This window comes from Cupressus sempervirens, chromosome 10 (genome assembly GCF_028749045.1).
Source record: "Cupressus sempervirens isolate cs-2001-9-10 chromosome 10, ASM2874904v1, whole genome shotgun sequence".
NCBI classification, from domain to species: domain Eukaryota; kingdom Viridiplantae; phylum Streptophyta; class Pinopsida; order Cupressales; family Cupressaceae; genus Cupressus; species Cupressus sempervirens.
Window position 1 is genome coordinate 487,543,365 of NC_143127.1, and position 16,921 is coordinate 487,560,285.

General features: G+C 37.4%; 1 protein-coding gene across 2 annotated transcripts in view; it reads right to left on the bottom strand.

The window, feature by feature from the left end:
* Positions 1 to 16,921, bottom strand: part of LOC149534793 (uncharacterized) — a 318,498-nt gene that overhangs the window by 39,175 nt on the left and 262,402 nt on the right. For both annotated transcript variants that reach the window (XM_089805050.1, XM_089805051.1), the window contains exons 17-18: positions 16,076 to 16,145; positions 8,618 to 8,690 (exon numbers count right to left, since the gene is read on the bottom strand). In XM_089805050.1, the coding sequence (XP_089661176.1) occupies positions 8,618 to 8,690; positions 16,076 to 16,145 (143 nt within the window). The remainder of the gene's footprint in view (positions 1 to 8,617; positions 8,691 to 16,075; positions 16,146 to 16,921) is intronic.

The window sequence follows — 16,921 nt, forward strand, 5'->3', positions numbered from 1 at the left end:
TGTTATAGCTTGTTGGAAAGGTCTTAAATTATTATCAACTATTTTCACTATCTAGAGACTTTTTGGCTCTTTGAGATATGACATTTTCATAAAGTAATTTTTCCCTATAGCCTGGATGCATTTATTTGGGAAAATGTTATTTTATTATAAAGTGCTAAGTGTAATTCTCATTTAGGGTTTGATTTGCACTTGGGAGGAGTTATAAGGAGATGAAGACCTAATTGTGGAGTATCTTTCGACATTTGAAACTTTTGAGTTTGGAAATTGCTTTAGTGGAGCAATTCAGAGGCTTGAGACGAAAACCCTAAGTCTGGAGTGTTGGGACGCAAACCTCAACAAGGATTTCAAGATTTGGTATTGGAGTTAGAAGGTACTATTCTCTGTGGCCAGGATCGGCATTCTTCATAGCACCATTTATCAAAAGGAAACATCACATTCAGCTAGGCGGCCAGCCTATTCCAGCTTGGGCATTTATTCCAGAGGCAACTCGGGTTTGTATTGTGGGCACCATTCCTTATTAGCAGCCACATTTTTCAGTTTGGAGGATCATATAGGGGTTTGTGAAAGCAAGCTCTCCATCTTTTGTGATTGTAGAACCCTTCTACAGCTAGCGTCAAGTTCATTGTAGACAACAACAAATCGATTTGATATATTTTTTTCTTTGACTGCAAAAATTTGAATATTGGGCTTGGTACGATTTGAATCATTTCCAGATCGTTAAGTGTTTTCAATATATGAATGTTGCTCATCATTCTTAGTTTGAAGTTACTTTGTATTTGTCATTTACTTGCATATATCTTCAAAAACACCTAAAAACTTGAAAACAAGAAAAAACCGAAAAGAAATCAAAACTCTATAAAGTCAATTCAGAGGTACAAAATTCTGGTCAAGTCTCAAATTTTGAAATAAACATCAATTTCTAGGGATTGGGGATTCTTCAATATTCTTGTGCTTTTGGAATCGCTGATGATGCTCTATTTACACCATGCAATATACAGCTTGAGGTCGTATGATATGCACTTGAGGTTGTGTGGGATGCTTCTGGTAGGCCTTACGGGATGTGATTTTCACAACTTTGTCCTTTCCCAATGGTTGTACAGTATCTGGTCATATGATGGTCTAGCTTTGTGCGAAGATGGCTACACGATGTTTGCAAATCTCCCTTGCTGCTCAAGTCCGTATGGTGATATTCTCCTTGTTTGCATATAAAATTTGGAAATCCGAAGACTATTCCTGTCTTCATTAGGGGTGATGTCTTAACACTACATTCCAATGGTTAATTATATTGCTTCAATACATCTTTTTCTTAATATACCTTCCTCTTCCTTATGATGACTTCCATATTCGACCTTTGTTTTTTTTTTGTCTCGTGAATAATTAATCTAATTATAAAATCTTCTCTACTCCCTATTTCCTTCTATGTACATCTATCTATTTCTAACTTCATATAATTTTGGCGCTCATATGATTATTATTTTTATTTATTTATTATTATTATTTATACATTTATTTATTATTAAATATTCATATTCTATTCTAGGTTGATCGTCAGGGTCTCATTATCTCCTCGAGCTTCGATCCTCTCATAGTAGATTTTTAACTTCTAACCGTTTACCAAATAGGTCACTTCCTACCCATCCAACATCCATAGTTTAACTGCTTCGTTATCACCCACTTCATGAATCTTGTATGGTCCAACCCCATTCCGCCTGCTATACTTCAATACTAATTGGCCTAGTTGAAATTTGTTCAGCTTCAAGTGCTTGTTGTGCTAAACCTTGCACCTACACTGTGAAACTTCAATGGCCCATTGTGCCTATAATCTTTGCTCATCTAGCTTATTCGGGTTATACAACCTCTCCCTAAGACTTTCCATGTCTTCTGATTTGTTTTCAATTATTATTGCAAACTCGTTACCATGAACTCTGCTGATACTATGACCACCTGACCATACTTTAATTGAAATGGAGTGTGTCCCGTGGTAACTTTGTAAGAGGTACGGTATGCCCATAACGCTGATGGCAACTTTTCCTCCCAATCTTCACCTTCAACTGTGCAAGACTTGTAAATTATAGCAACCAAGATTTTATTTGTCGATTTCACTTGCCTGTTTTCTCTCGGGTAGTACAAGCTTGATAGGGAATGGTAGATTTTGAATTCCGTGGTGAGTAGTCAGCTGAGATGGTTCACAAAATGTCCTCCACAGTCACTTGTTAGTTATATCGAGATTCCGTACCTTGTAATGATTTGTTCATAGATAAATCTCGTCATGCTTAGTGTAGAGTTGTCTGGTAGGACTCGTTCCTCTACCCACTTTGTAAGGTACTCGATTGTTATAACAAAGTATCTGCACCTTCGAGCTTTGCTTACCTCCAATGGCCCAAGAAAGTCGAGCCCCACCGTTTGAAGGCAATGTCTATGCTGGCATCAAAATGACAATTTTTTATTAAATTTAAATTTATAAAATAGTTCTAAAATAATTTTTAATTTAATTTTTAAAAATAGTAAAATGCCTTTTTGATGCTAGCATAGACATTGGCCCATTTGAATAGTTCCTGCACATTTGAGGGGTTCAAAGGCATAAAATCCCTCTTTAGTGGCTTCTCGACTCTCTGCCATGTATCACATCCAATGACCCACTCCTTGGCATCGTTGTGCACGGTTGGCTACCACAATCCTGCAAGAAGTATCTTGTGCCCAGTTGTGTCAAGTCCCATATGTCCACCTACAGGCCTTTCATTTGCTTCTTTCAATACTCTTAGTATTTCTTTCTCAAGAACACATCGTCGTAGAACCTAGTCGGGTCCCATCTTTTATAAAAACCCGTTTATCAATTGGAACGTTCGACTTCTCAGTACAAGTTTCCTCCTCTTGCTTGGTGGCATCTCTAGAAATTGTCCTGTTGAAAGGTACTCCCCAATACTCATGTAACAAGATGGTAGTACGACGATCTGAAATAGTTGTGCATCTAAAAAGTCATTATTAACTCCCTCCGAAGGTTCTCCCAACTTCATCCTGGATAGATGATCCTCGCTCTTATGGCTTTTCCCAGGCCATACCACAATTTTAAATGTGAATTCCTGCAAGAGCAGTAACCATCTACTTATCCGTCCTTGAATGATCAGTTTATTTACGAGTTACGAGAACACAAATGCAGTCGCCAATAAGTAATGTTTGAACTTCTGTACGACATACACCATTCTGAGAGCCTCCCACTCTGTTGTGCTATAATTATTTTTCACTTTTGACAATAGTCTACTTGCAAAGTACACCAGGTGGTCCAATCCGTGATCACCTGTCTGTGCCAGCTTTACTCTGATTCCCTAGTTTGATGCATCGACATGTACATGGAACTCCTTGTCCCAGTTTGGATACGCCAGAATAGGTGTTGTGGCTAGTCGTGTTTTCAATCCCTGAAAGGCTTCATCCAATTTTGCTTCACATTTGTAGGGTTCTTTGCAAGTTAGCTTGTCGAAAGGGTAAGATATTTTGGTGAAGCTTTTAATAAACCTTCGATAATACCATACATGTCCTAGGAATGATTTTACTTCCGTCACATCTGTCGAAGGTGGCATTTCCAGAATCACTCGGACCTTATCTGGATTTGTCTTCAATACTGCCTTGCACACGATGTGCCCCAATAGTTTTCCCTTAGCTACCATAAATCTGCACTTCTTAAGGTTTAGTGCTACTAGTACACGTTTGCACCTTTCCATACATTCCTTAAGTAAAATTAGATGCTTGTCCTTCGCACTGAAAATTGACCAATCGTCCAAGAACGCTTTGAAGTTTCCTATTGACATCTTGTCAAAGATGTGTAGGATGATTCTTTGAAACGTTGTCAGGACGTTGCACAGACCAAACGACATCCTCTTGTGGCGTACACTCTATCTTCCACCACAAAGGTTGTTTTGAGCTTATCTTCCTCCACGATGGATATCTAGTTGTAACCAAAAAATCCATCCATGAATGAGTATACTTCATGCTCGACAACTTCCTCTAGAATACTATCAATGAATGCTATAGGAAATGGATCCTTAATTGTTACTATGTTAAGACAGTGAAAATCTATGCATATTCCTATTTCAATGGTATCATTTTTCAGTGATATCACAATTGGGGATACCCACTCACTTGTCTGTACCAAAAAAATAATGCATGCATCAAGCATCCAATTAATCTCCTCTGTGACCCATGTGTCATAGTTTTTGTTCATGCGGTATGGTCGCTTCTGCATGGGTACTACTCCTTGTATTAGTGGGATGTAGTGGACACACAATTATGGTGATACCCCCTTTAGGTCTTTGTATGTCTATGCAAAAACATCCTTATACTCCATGAATATCTTAAATTGTGCCACTTTCAAAACTGGATTCCAATCATCTCCCACAAATATGATTTTTGGATTAGCCTCGTCTCCTAAGTTCACCGTCCTTGCCGTGGGTTCTTTGTATTTAATAGGCTTCTCGCTGCTAAATGTATGTGCAGGTGTTTAATCCATCTGCGCCTACCCTTCTTTCGCTTCTTTGTATTCGGTTGGAAATTTGTTCTTTTCCTCTCCCTTCCTTCTTCAACCCCTAACATGTGACAACTCAAAAAGAGTTCATAGTCCTCCATTCGCTAATGGAGTACGAGTCCAAGTCGTCATTGTCGGATCCTCCTTCCAATTTTAGGATTCTTTCTTTCCTTCGTCGTGTCCTTCTTCACCTTCGGAATCTAACGATGCCGCATCTTCTCCCACCATTCGGGTGTGTAGGTCGATTAAGAACCTATGACCTCCTCTTTCAATGGATAGAGTTTTCTTTTTCTAGTCGTGTTTCACCTTTGCATGTACCAATCAGCCCCTTATGAGGATGGCGTTGTAACCTTTTCCTTTTCAACGGAATGACTACAAAGTTGAGTAAGAAGGGTTTTGTCTTGATTGTTACGGTTTGTGCCATTAAAGTTCTGAAAGATTTGATTCCGTGTTAATCGGCAATAAGTAGTTGGAATGTAGATGACCATAGCGTAGGTTGTCCCAACTTCTTCCATGTTTCCTAAAGCAATACATTTATGCCCAACCCTCCATCCACGATGGTGTCCATGAGGATAGTTTCGAGAAACCCATCTCAACTACTACAAGGTGTCTTCCTATGTTCAGTGCAAGTAGCATTGGGTCTACCGTAGTCGTTCCCCTTCCACAGTGTGTGTTCTCTAGCTCATCCGTCGGCTTTGGTGATGGTGTCATGTTTAAGCTTCCATTAACTGTCATATGATGTTTTGCTCTGCCTGTTTCCTTCTTGAAGTTCCAATAGTGTCCTTCATTTTTGTTTTTTAAGCCTCCATTTTTGCCTGCTGCATCCTTTTCTTTTCTTCTTCTAGATATGGGTATGTTTCCTTCTTCTCTTGTGCACGAGTAATTGCTAATGTTTCTTCCTCGCATCTTTCTATGGTCAACAAGTTCACCTTGGGTTTAGGACATTTTGAGTCATTGTGGTCTCCAAGACCACACCATCTGCACAACAGTTGCAGTGTTCCCTTCGTAGTACAGTCTTTGGCAAAGTGGCCCCAGAGGTTCCATGCACCGCATTGTATCATTGGTCGTACAGTTGGATCGTATTGTATCTAGCTAGAACCCTTGTTGTTGTTGCCACCTCGTCCGTGTCGGTTGTTTCGATACCCTCTTGAGGTTGCCATGTCATTGTTTGTATTTGATCCTACTCCCGAGGTGGCCACTTCTTGCATTAGTAGCACTTGTTGGTGTCCTTTTGTTTTCATATTGAATGGGCATACCTTGGTGGAATGCCCCACAATTTGGCAGATATCGCAAAATTGGTTATTAGGGCAAGAGCCCTTTGTGTAGCCCTCCACCTTGCAGTCTGTACACCATAGTTCCCCTTTTCTATTTTGCCTAGGGTTCTTTTTCATGTTTCTAAACTCTTTCATCATATGTAACATATCCTTCTGTAATTCTTGACCCTTTTTACTCGATTCCTCGTTGTTGCTTTCGGAGGACTAGTCTTCACAATTTGAAGATTTGTCTTTCTTCTTTTTTCCGGTTTTATGCTCGCTCTTTAAGTCCATCGCACAGTTATATGCATCAATGTATGATGCTAGAGGTACTATTTTCATCTTTTTCCGCAGTGTTGGTCATAACCCTTCGACAAACCATCTTTTCTTCAACCCGTCCATTGGTGGGCTTTCCATTTTCCCTACTAGCTCCTTCAGTCTCATTGCGTATACATGGACTATTTTATTCTTCCCCCATTTTGTACTATAAATTTTTGCTACGATCTCATTGTCATCCCTAAGTAGTCAGAACACTGTTGTAAATTCTTTCTTGACGTCCGCCCATCTAGTTAGCTTCTTCGGATTGATCTCTGAAAACCAATCAATTGCTACACCTCACAGGGTAGCTGGAAACTATCCAGTCATCTTGGTCCATTATGCCATTCGCAGTGCATATCATTTCATACGTTTTACAATGTCGAACTAGATCAACCATCTCGTTGCCTTTAAATTTTGGTAGTTTTTCCTTTGGTTCTGCCATTGTTATCTTTTTCCATAGTTGTTGTGCTTGTTGCTTACACTCACTGTTCTGCACACCCGTGTTGTTCTACACACCCGCACTATTCTGAGTACCCACATTGTTCTACGTACCCGTGTTGTTCTGCACAACTGCGCTACTATGGATAACCGCATTACTTTGTGGTGTGAAGAGGTCTTCTAGAAGTGAAGTTGTTTGATTCTCAACTTGTATCCGTTCGTCGGGTGTATTGGGGAAGAGTTCACACCATGCTCATGCTCCTTCGCCACCTCGAACCGTGCAGATTCTTTCTGTTCTTTCCGGATTCTCTACCCATGGTGTATATAAGTTTAGGAACTCCTCCCTTGTCTCTTCCACCAAATTCAATCTGTGTTGCATCTCCTCAAGAAAGTCCTCAGCACTCCTCAGTCTGCTAGGTGAATGCACTCTATCAGTTTGTGCTCCTTCACCACTTTGGTGCCCGTCCACGAGCTGTTGAAATTTCTACCTTTGTTCTACTTGTTATGTGAAAATTAATGCTTCTAGTGCTTTGCGTACAATCTTTATTGAGCAAATTCGACATTAATCTTCATAACACATTTTTTACTATGTTCGACAAGCAACAGCGCCAAATGTTTACCATTAGGGTAAACGGATAGCTATTACATTAAGAGACTAGAATGTAACATAGAACAAGATAGTACTTCATTCATGTAAGAAGACTATACAATCACAAGTACAATGATGCTTCATATTCCATTCGGACGATGTACATATATCTCCCGAAGGGGTGACTCAACTGTCATGCAACCTTTAGACACTAACTAATCCCGTCGGCTGTAGTATAGTTTTACTGACAACACTTGACATCTTAGAGGCATTCCAGGGACACTCATTGCTTCTTGTCCTACCCTTTGATTCGCAGGTTTTTCCAAGGGACTTCAGGTTCCTAGGTGTGGGGTGCCCAGCTCCTCCCTCTTGTGGGGCTTCCCCCCAATCTTGTGGTTCTCATTCCCCTTTTTTTGTCTCTTTTTCTACTTTGCTTCTTGTTTCCTAGAATAGTGTTAGATGTCTTTGCTATGGGCTGGTCTCTTATTGTACTCTTGGCAGCATCTTTGACATGTTTTGTGGTCACTTGTTGGACATTAATAAAGTTATCTTATTACTTGGTCTTTCATATACTCTTCTCGCTTGCATCAAGATTTGAAGAAAACTGAATGTAATGATCTATTGACAAGGCTAGGTAGATGACTGTTCATTTGGTGATAATTGATTGAATTATGTTTTCCTTTCTAATTATGCAAAACAAGAATAAAAATGATTTAGGTTATGTAGGATCCCTAAGATCCTCGCTTTCCTAATCCATTTAGTTAATACCATAAGGAAACTACCACCTCTCAATTTTTTTTGTGCTAGGGTCCCTTAAATCTACATATCTTGACCAAGAAATAAATTGTAATTAACGTAATAACAAGAAGGAATTTCTCCTATAAAGGGATTGGGAAAAAGATGGAAAGAAGACTAAGTTGTTGTAGACACCCCACTAATGAAGTGCTTAAGATGAGCTTTGATGGTGCATTGAAAGGCAATCCAGGGCTCCCAACTAAAGGTAAAGTTTTCAAACATCATAAAGGTTGTGCTAAACCTTTCGCCATGTATGCAACACTTCTCGGGAAGCCCTAGGGAGAGGCATAATGATTGCTAAGGTGATTGGATGATCCAAGTAGCTTATAGAAGGTGATTATGATATCATTATCAGTGTAATGATTATGTCAATGTATCTTTTCTACTATTTCTAGAAATTGTAAGATCTGCATGGCAGTGGCACTTAGTTGTTTGTGTTAGTAGAAATGGAGAATAATTTAAAATCCAAAGCTCTTACTTTTCCTATGAAGTGCTTCATTAGTTACATTAGAATTTAGAATATGCATTGTGTGAATTTGCTTGTGAAAATATTTGCAGGGAATAAGATTTGTATTATTTGCAGAAAAAACAAATGAAATCATGTAACTTTAAAAATAAAACTGCCAAAGAATATTATGGTGAAGAGCATAACTGCAAGAATTAAATAAAAATCAAATGGGATGTGAAAATAGGAAAAACATAACCAACCATCAGGAGAGAGTGTATCATGCCAACCAAGCCATTTCCCAGCAAGCAAGGCTGCTCCTTTGACCCCCACATCCTGCATAGAATGAATGTCAAAAATGTATATGTATATATATAGCAGAGTTTCTTTATATATATATATATAAAATCCAGCTCCTGCATTGTTCTGAAATTAATATAACAAAGCTGGCTCATCAAACATGGTTTAAGGAAAACAAAACTCTCATCAAGCATACATTAAGGAAAACAAAACTATGTGGTCACATATAACCCCAGTGCATAGAATTCGTAGAGAACATCCTTAATCAATGTGGCATGACTTTATTCTTTGCTAGTTTGATAAGGCCATGTTTACCATTGATTGCAAAATTGTACAGCACAATATGAAAGGGAAGGAGGCTAATCTTTGTTTCTAGAGAATAGAAGAGCACATGCCTAAATAAAATATGTTTCTTAAATATAAGAAATTAGATAAAATTTTCAAAGAAATAAGTCTTTTTTATAGAATGAAGACAAAATGGTTCACTGTATTCATACAATATACATTTTGTACATGTACATGTATATCCACATATTTATAGATACATATGTTCACACTAGATTAATATATATAAAACAATTCTATATCAAAATTTGGGTATGGTGAGTGTAATGTCCCCTTTTCCGATATCTTGAAATATCAGAATAGTTAACTTCCTCACACTTCCTCTATCAAATTTTTGCAATTGGAATAAGTAATAAAGATGCACAATATCAACTGCTATTTTATACACACACACACACACACAAATAAATAATAGCAATCTCTTATATATTGATGTGAAACAATCTATGATTATGATCTTGCTATCACTTATAGTAATAGAGTTGCTACTTCTGGTATACAATTTATGTAAAATAATGCTATTTCTGATTTAGACAACATATTCTAGGTAGGGAGGGCCTTTTTGGTTAGAGAAAGTGTGGGGATAAGTTTGAGGTCCATGGTTGGGTGGTTAAGCCCCTGACAATGTTTCCCCTCTCCACGAGGTGTCAGGATGTACAATAGTTAAAAATAAGTTGAGCATTCAAACCTTTATTGGTAATAGGTATTTTTTAATTTTATGATATTTATACACATAGAAGATATGATGGATTAATTTATTTCGTTGACTTCAGGTATTTCCTTTAATGAAAGCAACCCTTCCTATCAATGTAGTTGGTAACCATTTAGATCAGTTGACCTTCTAATTGAATATGGAATATATCTATAGGATTGTTACTTCAATCTTTCATTTATAAGAATAATGATTATGAGCATATCTTCTAATCTTATGTTATTGCCACAGTTAGCAATAGGAAAAAAAGAAATGAAACACAGGTATTTGATGCCCCAAATGATACAATGGTATTTGATGTCCAAAATGATACAGTGGTATCTAATGCACTAAGTGATACAGTGGTATCTGACGTCTTAAATGATACAGTGGTATTTGATGCCCTAAATGATCCAATGGTAATTGATGCCCTAATTGATACAGTGCTATGTGATGCCCTAAATGATCCATTGGTAATCGATGCCCTAATTGATATAAGTGGTATTTAATGGTAATCGTCATTTGATTTTGATATAGTGGTATTGGATGGTAATTGTCATTTGATCCTAAGTGGTATTTATGGACTAACCTGAGTGTTTGTAGAAGCATCCCTAGATTGATTTCGGTTTCGAATTCCATGGTATGTAGATTTTAATTTCCATAGTAAATTCATTGATGGTATTTTCAATTGTTAGTTATGAAATTTTGTTTAACTGATTGTAACCGTTAATCTCATTCACATAAACGTAACTGATAGAACTATCTTCCTATGAAAATGAAGTAATAACTATATTTCTTTGATATGTTAGTTGTTAGTTAAGACCCGAGAATAGTGGATGTTACATGTGTTATAAAAAGAACTTTCAAATACTCATTGTTTGGTTTATGATTTGATTATTGTTCTCTTGGAGAATTTAGAGGCTTCTACTTTTAACATGTTTGAGGATGGAAGCCCTCGAGCTCAGAGGCAATGGATGAACACCATTATTGGTTGGAGATATCATGCAAGTGCCTCACTAAGTTTTTCAAAATCATATTTGCAGTATCCAATCTTCTTGTAAGTTTTGTACCTATGATTGGATCTTTTTCTTTCTTAATAAAGATTTAATTGTAATATACATTTCTGAAATTCTATTATAATAACCACCCCTTTTTTGTTTTTTTGGGGAGACCTGCAGATTACTAAGCATTATCAATTAGAGTGTTATTTTCAACATGGCATTTTGATAAACACTTAGCAAACATACAGCGATAAATATGCAAAGTCTAGAACCTCCTTATTTGCTGATAAAATATTGATTTTGCAATAGAAATGTTTACATACAATTACTTTATAGGCTGCAGCAAATTTTCAGACTGATATTTAACAATTACAATGCCTAAAATGAACAATATGATGGAACCTGGTAGTAGATGTTGCAGCGATCTGCTGATGAAATAACAACCCCCAACATTTAATCAGCAAGAGTGAACAAGAAACTCAATGCAACACTGTTCATGTAGTGTAGCAACACTATTCACGGCACTATAATGGAAACACTATTCATGCGCACTATAGAAAAACACTATTCAAGCACACTGTAGAAAGACACTATTCACGTGCACTATAGCAAAATCACTATTCATGACACTGTAGCAAAATCACTATTCACAGGACTGTAGCAACTTCTAACCTGAACTTTAGAGGTCCCTTCTACTATGCGCGAACTCACCAATAAATCGCACTGTGTTTTCCTAAATGAAAACACCCGATAATCCTCCTGACCGTGTCTTCCAACCGTGAAGAGATTGCTAGCTTAGAGGGATTTCATCCTCCAAGCCCAATAATTAGATTTCCCGGAAATCCAATAGCATAATAGTAATATCATCCAAGCATGCGTCAACTCATTCCAGCCAAGAGAATATAAAGTCCTCAAGGAAGTTGACTTCATTTGCATAAGCAATGTGGGATAAATGGGAAACACCTTTTTAAAACAACTTTATAATAAAATGACTTAATTGATAAGTCTTTTCTTTAATTATCACTTTATAATAAAGTAAATTAACTTCGGTGTTAAAATCGTATGAGTCGAACTCAGAATACCATCTATGATAGCTCATTGGAAAGAGCTCAACCAAATCCACCAAGCTGAACACTAGAAATTTCCATATCACTTGACTCCCATTGACTTACTAAAAACAGTAACTCCTGAAAATACTGCCAAATGAGCTCCCTAATCACTTCATTAGCCTATGAAAGCTCCTATCATAGGCTAATCTATTGACCCTAATGATCACCTTAAGTAGGGAACATTACATCTATTTCAACTAGGTATTTTGTATTTTGCTAGATAAATTCAAATCAATTGCATTCAAAGTATTCGTTTGATTTGTGTTAAAGTTTGGAGATAACATGCTATGAGGATATAACAGAGAAAGGCAACTACTACACCAAAAGCCTAGAGTTATGGTGGTGGTGCCCATTGACATTAGCAATGGGATTTTCGTCCCACCGATAATAGGTTGGTTGCAATCCTAGTATATGCCCAACAAGAATCTGCATCACCGCAACATTTAGGCTAGGACATCATACGCCATCATGCCCTATAAGACTTGAGATTGAGAGCTTGGCTCTAATACCAAGAAATGCCATCACTACACCAAAAGCCCGGCTTAATGGTGAATGGCGCTCAACGACATTAAGAGTGGAGTTGTTGTGCCACCACAGTGCCAACACATGCTAACCCCCTCGTGGACACGTGCTTGCTTGTTCATGGGAGGGTCCTAGGCCTAGGTGTACATCCAATGGGAATCCACACCACCACAACATTTACGTTGAGACATCACAACCCACCACACTCAGTAGGGTTCAACGTTGAGAACTTGGCTCTAATACCAAGAAAGACCACCACTACACCAAAAGCCTGAACTAATGTTGAATGTCACCCACCAATGTTAAGAGTGGGGTTTCGATCCCACTAGAGTGCTAGTGTAGGCCAACCCCCTCGTGGACACATAGCTATCCAATCATGGGTGGTCCCAACCCTAGGTACATGCCCAATAGGAATCCACACCATAGAAACACTTAGGTTGGGACTTCACAAGGAACTTGAGCTGGTCATTTCTTCCAAAAGAAGCATCTGTTCAAGAAATTACTGCCATCCCAATCAAGGATCTCATAGGAGGCTATTAAACCACGTCATGAATCTTGAGGGGATATCTTGGACACTTATCAATGATCTCACCCTCAACAATACCTTAATGGATTCGAACCTACATCCCACTTCGATACCACTTATACAAACTTGAGCAGGTTGTATCTACAAAAAGATGCATCTATTTAGGAACAACTACCATCCCAATTAGGGATCTCACAGGAGGCTACTAAACAATGTTACAAATCTCAAGGGGATATTATAGACACTTACCAACAAAATTGAATTTCTACAAAGAACAACAAAGTTATGATCACTTATGACCTCAGGATTACCCTTATTATGGATCTTGAAGCCAACCAACACTTTGCCCATGTTTGAATAGAATACATGCAAAAATTAAACATTTTTCTTCATAGACCTTGCCACTCAAAACCCTCCTCATTCCCCATGGACATAGGAAGATCCAACGACAACTTCCCAAACCCAATACCAAACTCCAATTTGGTAAAGAAACTGTTAAATAGTGCTATAGATATGCTTTCAAAGTGGTCCAATAGAAAAGTTTGTGAAGCCACATTCTTTCATCCATGAAAGGGAAGTTGTTGACTTTCCACAGATTGTTTTCCTATGGATGCCTTAGACCAAAGAAACACGACTTACATGGACTCACCAACATTCAGTGAGTCTGAGGTGAGCTAGGCTGCACAAGTCTAGAGATTTCCCAATTTGGCCCTGAGTTTCAAACTAAGCCATGCCGCAAGGAAAGAAATAGTTAAAATAATCATACTGGTCAATGTTTTCTGTTGCTAACTTTTGTTTTATGTTTCCTCTATCTATAAGTAACAATATTCATTTTCAAGCCGAAGGAGAAGGAGAAAAGAGATTTGTGTGCCAAATTTGGATTTCATTGTACTGAAACCGGGAAGGAATTAAAAAAATTCATTGTTGAATCACATTGGGCAGATACTTGTGGTGTGTCCTTAGGTGTCGATGAAAGATTGGAAAGAGCTCTATTGATTTCAAGCTAGGTTTAAGAGGCAACTTTGTATTTTGAAGTTTTTGTAAAACAAAAAATTTCATTTTTCTTTGACATTTCTTTTCTTTTCTCTATTTTATTTTAGAAGATCAAAGATGAACAAACCATAAATGTTTCATTTAAAAATGTCTAATTATATATTTGCAAACCATACATTTTTTAAATTCTGAATCACAAATGCTAACTTTTTTCTATTTATATGTTATTGCAGCAGTCTCTGAGATTTTCAAATTGTCTTTATCACAATGTACCAAACCCCAGTTTGAAGGGACCCTTGTTGGAAACATGTTGAATGCATGAGGTATTTGGAGGGTCCACCTTTTAGGTTAAAGATTTAGTTTATATCTTTTTATTTTTCATTTTGTTTCAAGAAAGAGGTTGAAAACTACTTTTCTACGTGTCAGGGATGTCTCCTCACCAAAACAACCCATGGATACATGGATGTCTTCAAGCCAACACAAATGGCAAGACGACCCCATTAATCCCCCTCAATGGGCAATGCCATTGATTTGGAGCAAGGGGTGGTGATGCAAACTAGAGCAACACAAATCAGTGCACAAAAGGATCAGATTCTCAAAGGGATACCCTTCTCCCAACTGACATATCAAATTGGAGCCATGATATGCCCACAAGTATACATTCTTTTAAAGAAACTCAACCACAATGTACTCACTGGTCTGTGTCCTCTTATACCCTAGGGTATCCCAAAACATCAAGTCACTGCGCTTGTTATGTATCAATTAGATTTCCTTCACAATTTGTATCAACTCGTAGTAGCCCTCCTGATGGGTTTTTTGCACATAAGTATCTGCACAGTGACCTCTGACACAAATGATGGACAGTTTGAGATACCCATTTGGGGAACAACTACATATTTCAGTTGCACCCTATGATGTTTCAGAATACCTTTCTCAAATTTGCACTGGTAACAGTTTCCTAAGCCTAATCAGCCCTATTTTACAAAGCAACTATTCCAAAAACTCACACAACTTTGCAACCAACTGATCCACAAGTTGGCATTCATCTCTAAATGAACAAATTCACTGGTTTTGGTCGCCCAAATCAACTGGTGTACAACAGGTTCACAAATTTCTTAGGACTGTCCATGTTTTACAGTGTGTCACATGAAGATGCCAGGCTAGGGCTTCCAAATAAACTCTCCAGACATCACCCCGTGCTCAACTGACACCAGAATCATAGAAAGGACCCCTAAATCTAACATTTCATATGAAAATTTATTTACATTTATGCATCAAAACCCTAGTTACCTAGGGCTTGTGAACAGTTTTTACAAAATCCGCTCAAAGTTTTTTATTTCTTCATGAAACCTTACCAAACCACAACCAAAATAAACTAGATTTACCACTCCTTAACTTTCCGTGGGTTTCAGATCATGAATTTACTGTACGGAATCGTACAATAATCTGTAATACAGAAAAACATTGAATAAGCCAGTGAACAAAGTATATTGTTTATTATCTCGATTCTCCACTTTACAAATACATTCAACTCCTGCCTTGAAAATTTTGTGGTTTTTATCATGTTTCTAAGTGGAGACCAACAGTTGCAACAGTATTTTGAACCAAATGGCGTTGGTTCCCCCATTATGCAAAAAATGCAAGATGACAACATTGCAAAGTTGCTTAGCAACTTTTGGTACATCAGTAACAAAACTTTCCAAATGGACCCATCATGACTCCTAAACATCAAAAACATGTCTAATTAAGTCAAATAGACCTTGTAGCATGATTACACATAATAGAATCCACATCTGACGTGTTACATTTTGGCATCACTATGACAACCTTTGTCATTGTTGATTCCTTGATCAACATGACTCCTCAATTAGGTTCAAAACATAAAAAATGGTCAATAGGACTTTATTTTAAGACTTAGACATAAATCAAACATGATGGATTCAAAGTTGCTTCATGGATGCATGAAAGCAATGGGTGCCTGTGCACCAGCCATCAAATGTGTTTCATTTTGTACAAGCAGCTTACAGATAGCCCTGAGCTTGATCATTGGGGATAGCAGATGCACAATTCATCTGTCATATTGAGGATGTGTACAGTTCAAGCCAAAAAAATTGATAGTTAGGTACATTCACTCTACTGAATCGACCGTTACATGACCTTGCAACTAAATCAACACTTAGTAGTTTCTATCTTAGTTTGTGAAAAATCATATGGTCATCCTCTGTGCTCCTCACCTGTGCTTCTTCAAGGACCTCCACAGTTTGTCCAAAAACACTGGCAATAATTTGTGGCCATATTGGAGAGCTGCAATAGGAATACCAAAAAACCAATTAATTTTCATGTTCAAAAGTATATGTTGCAAATTGAATTGATGTCAATAAATATGTGCTTCTTACCAATGGGACTTGATAACAGTTACATTATTTTTGTTTGATGGTCAAGAAACATCTCTAATATAGGTACATATATGAGCATGTAGACACACAAATACATATGCATATATATACAGACATGTATGTATATCTACCGCAACATAAAAATAACAGAAAAAGTGGAAATTCTGAGATCAAACATAGATTAAGAATTACATTGATAATAAGTATACAAATTTATCCAAGTAAGATCAGAGACAGTATAATCAGCAGCATGGATACAATGAACAGATATTGATTGCTCAGATTTTACCACATCAAGAAAAGAAAGAAATTAATTGTTTCCAGATGGCCCAGGCCTGGTATCAGTTAGATCAAGGTTGGTGAGATAATGACAAATTTTCTAATATATCTATTCTAAACTACAAGGTACAATACACTATCCTAAATCCACCTGCAAGTAATCGAGTTTCAATCTGAACAAGTCTGTTAAATTACAGTGGAGGATATCACATTATTTACAAATCCTAACTGAAACAGGTGAGGATAGATCAATAACTCAAACTCATATTGGTGAATATACCAAATATAATCATCAAATCTGCAAATCATGAACTAAATTCATAACCAAAGGGGAATTTAAGGATAATGTTTACTCCCTTTTACATGATAAAGCTCCTGATTCACATGGCTTCTCAATGAACTTCT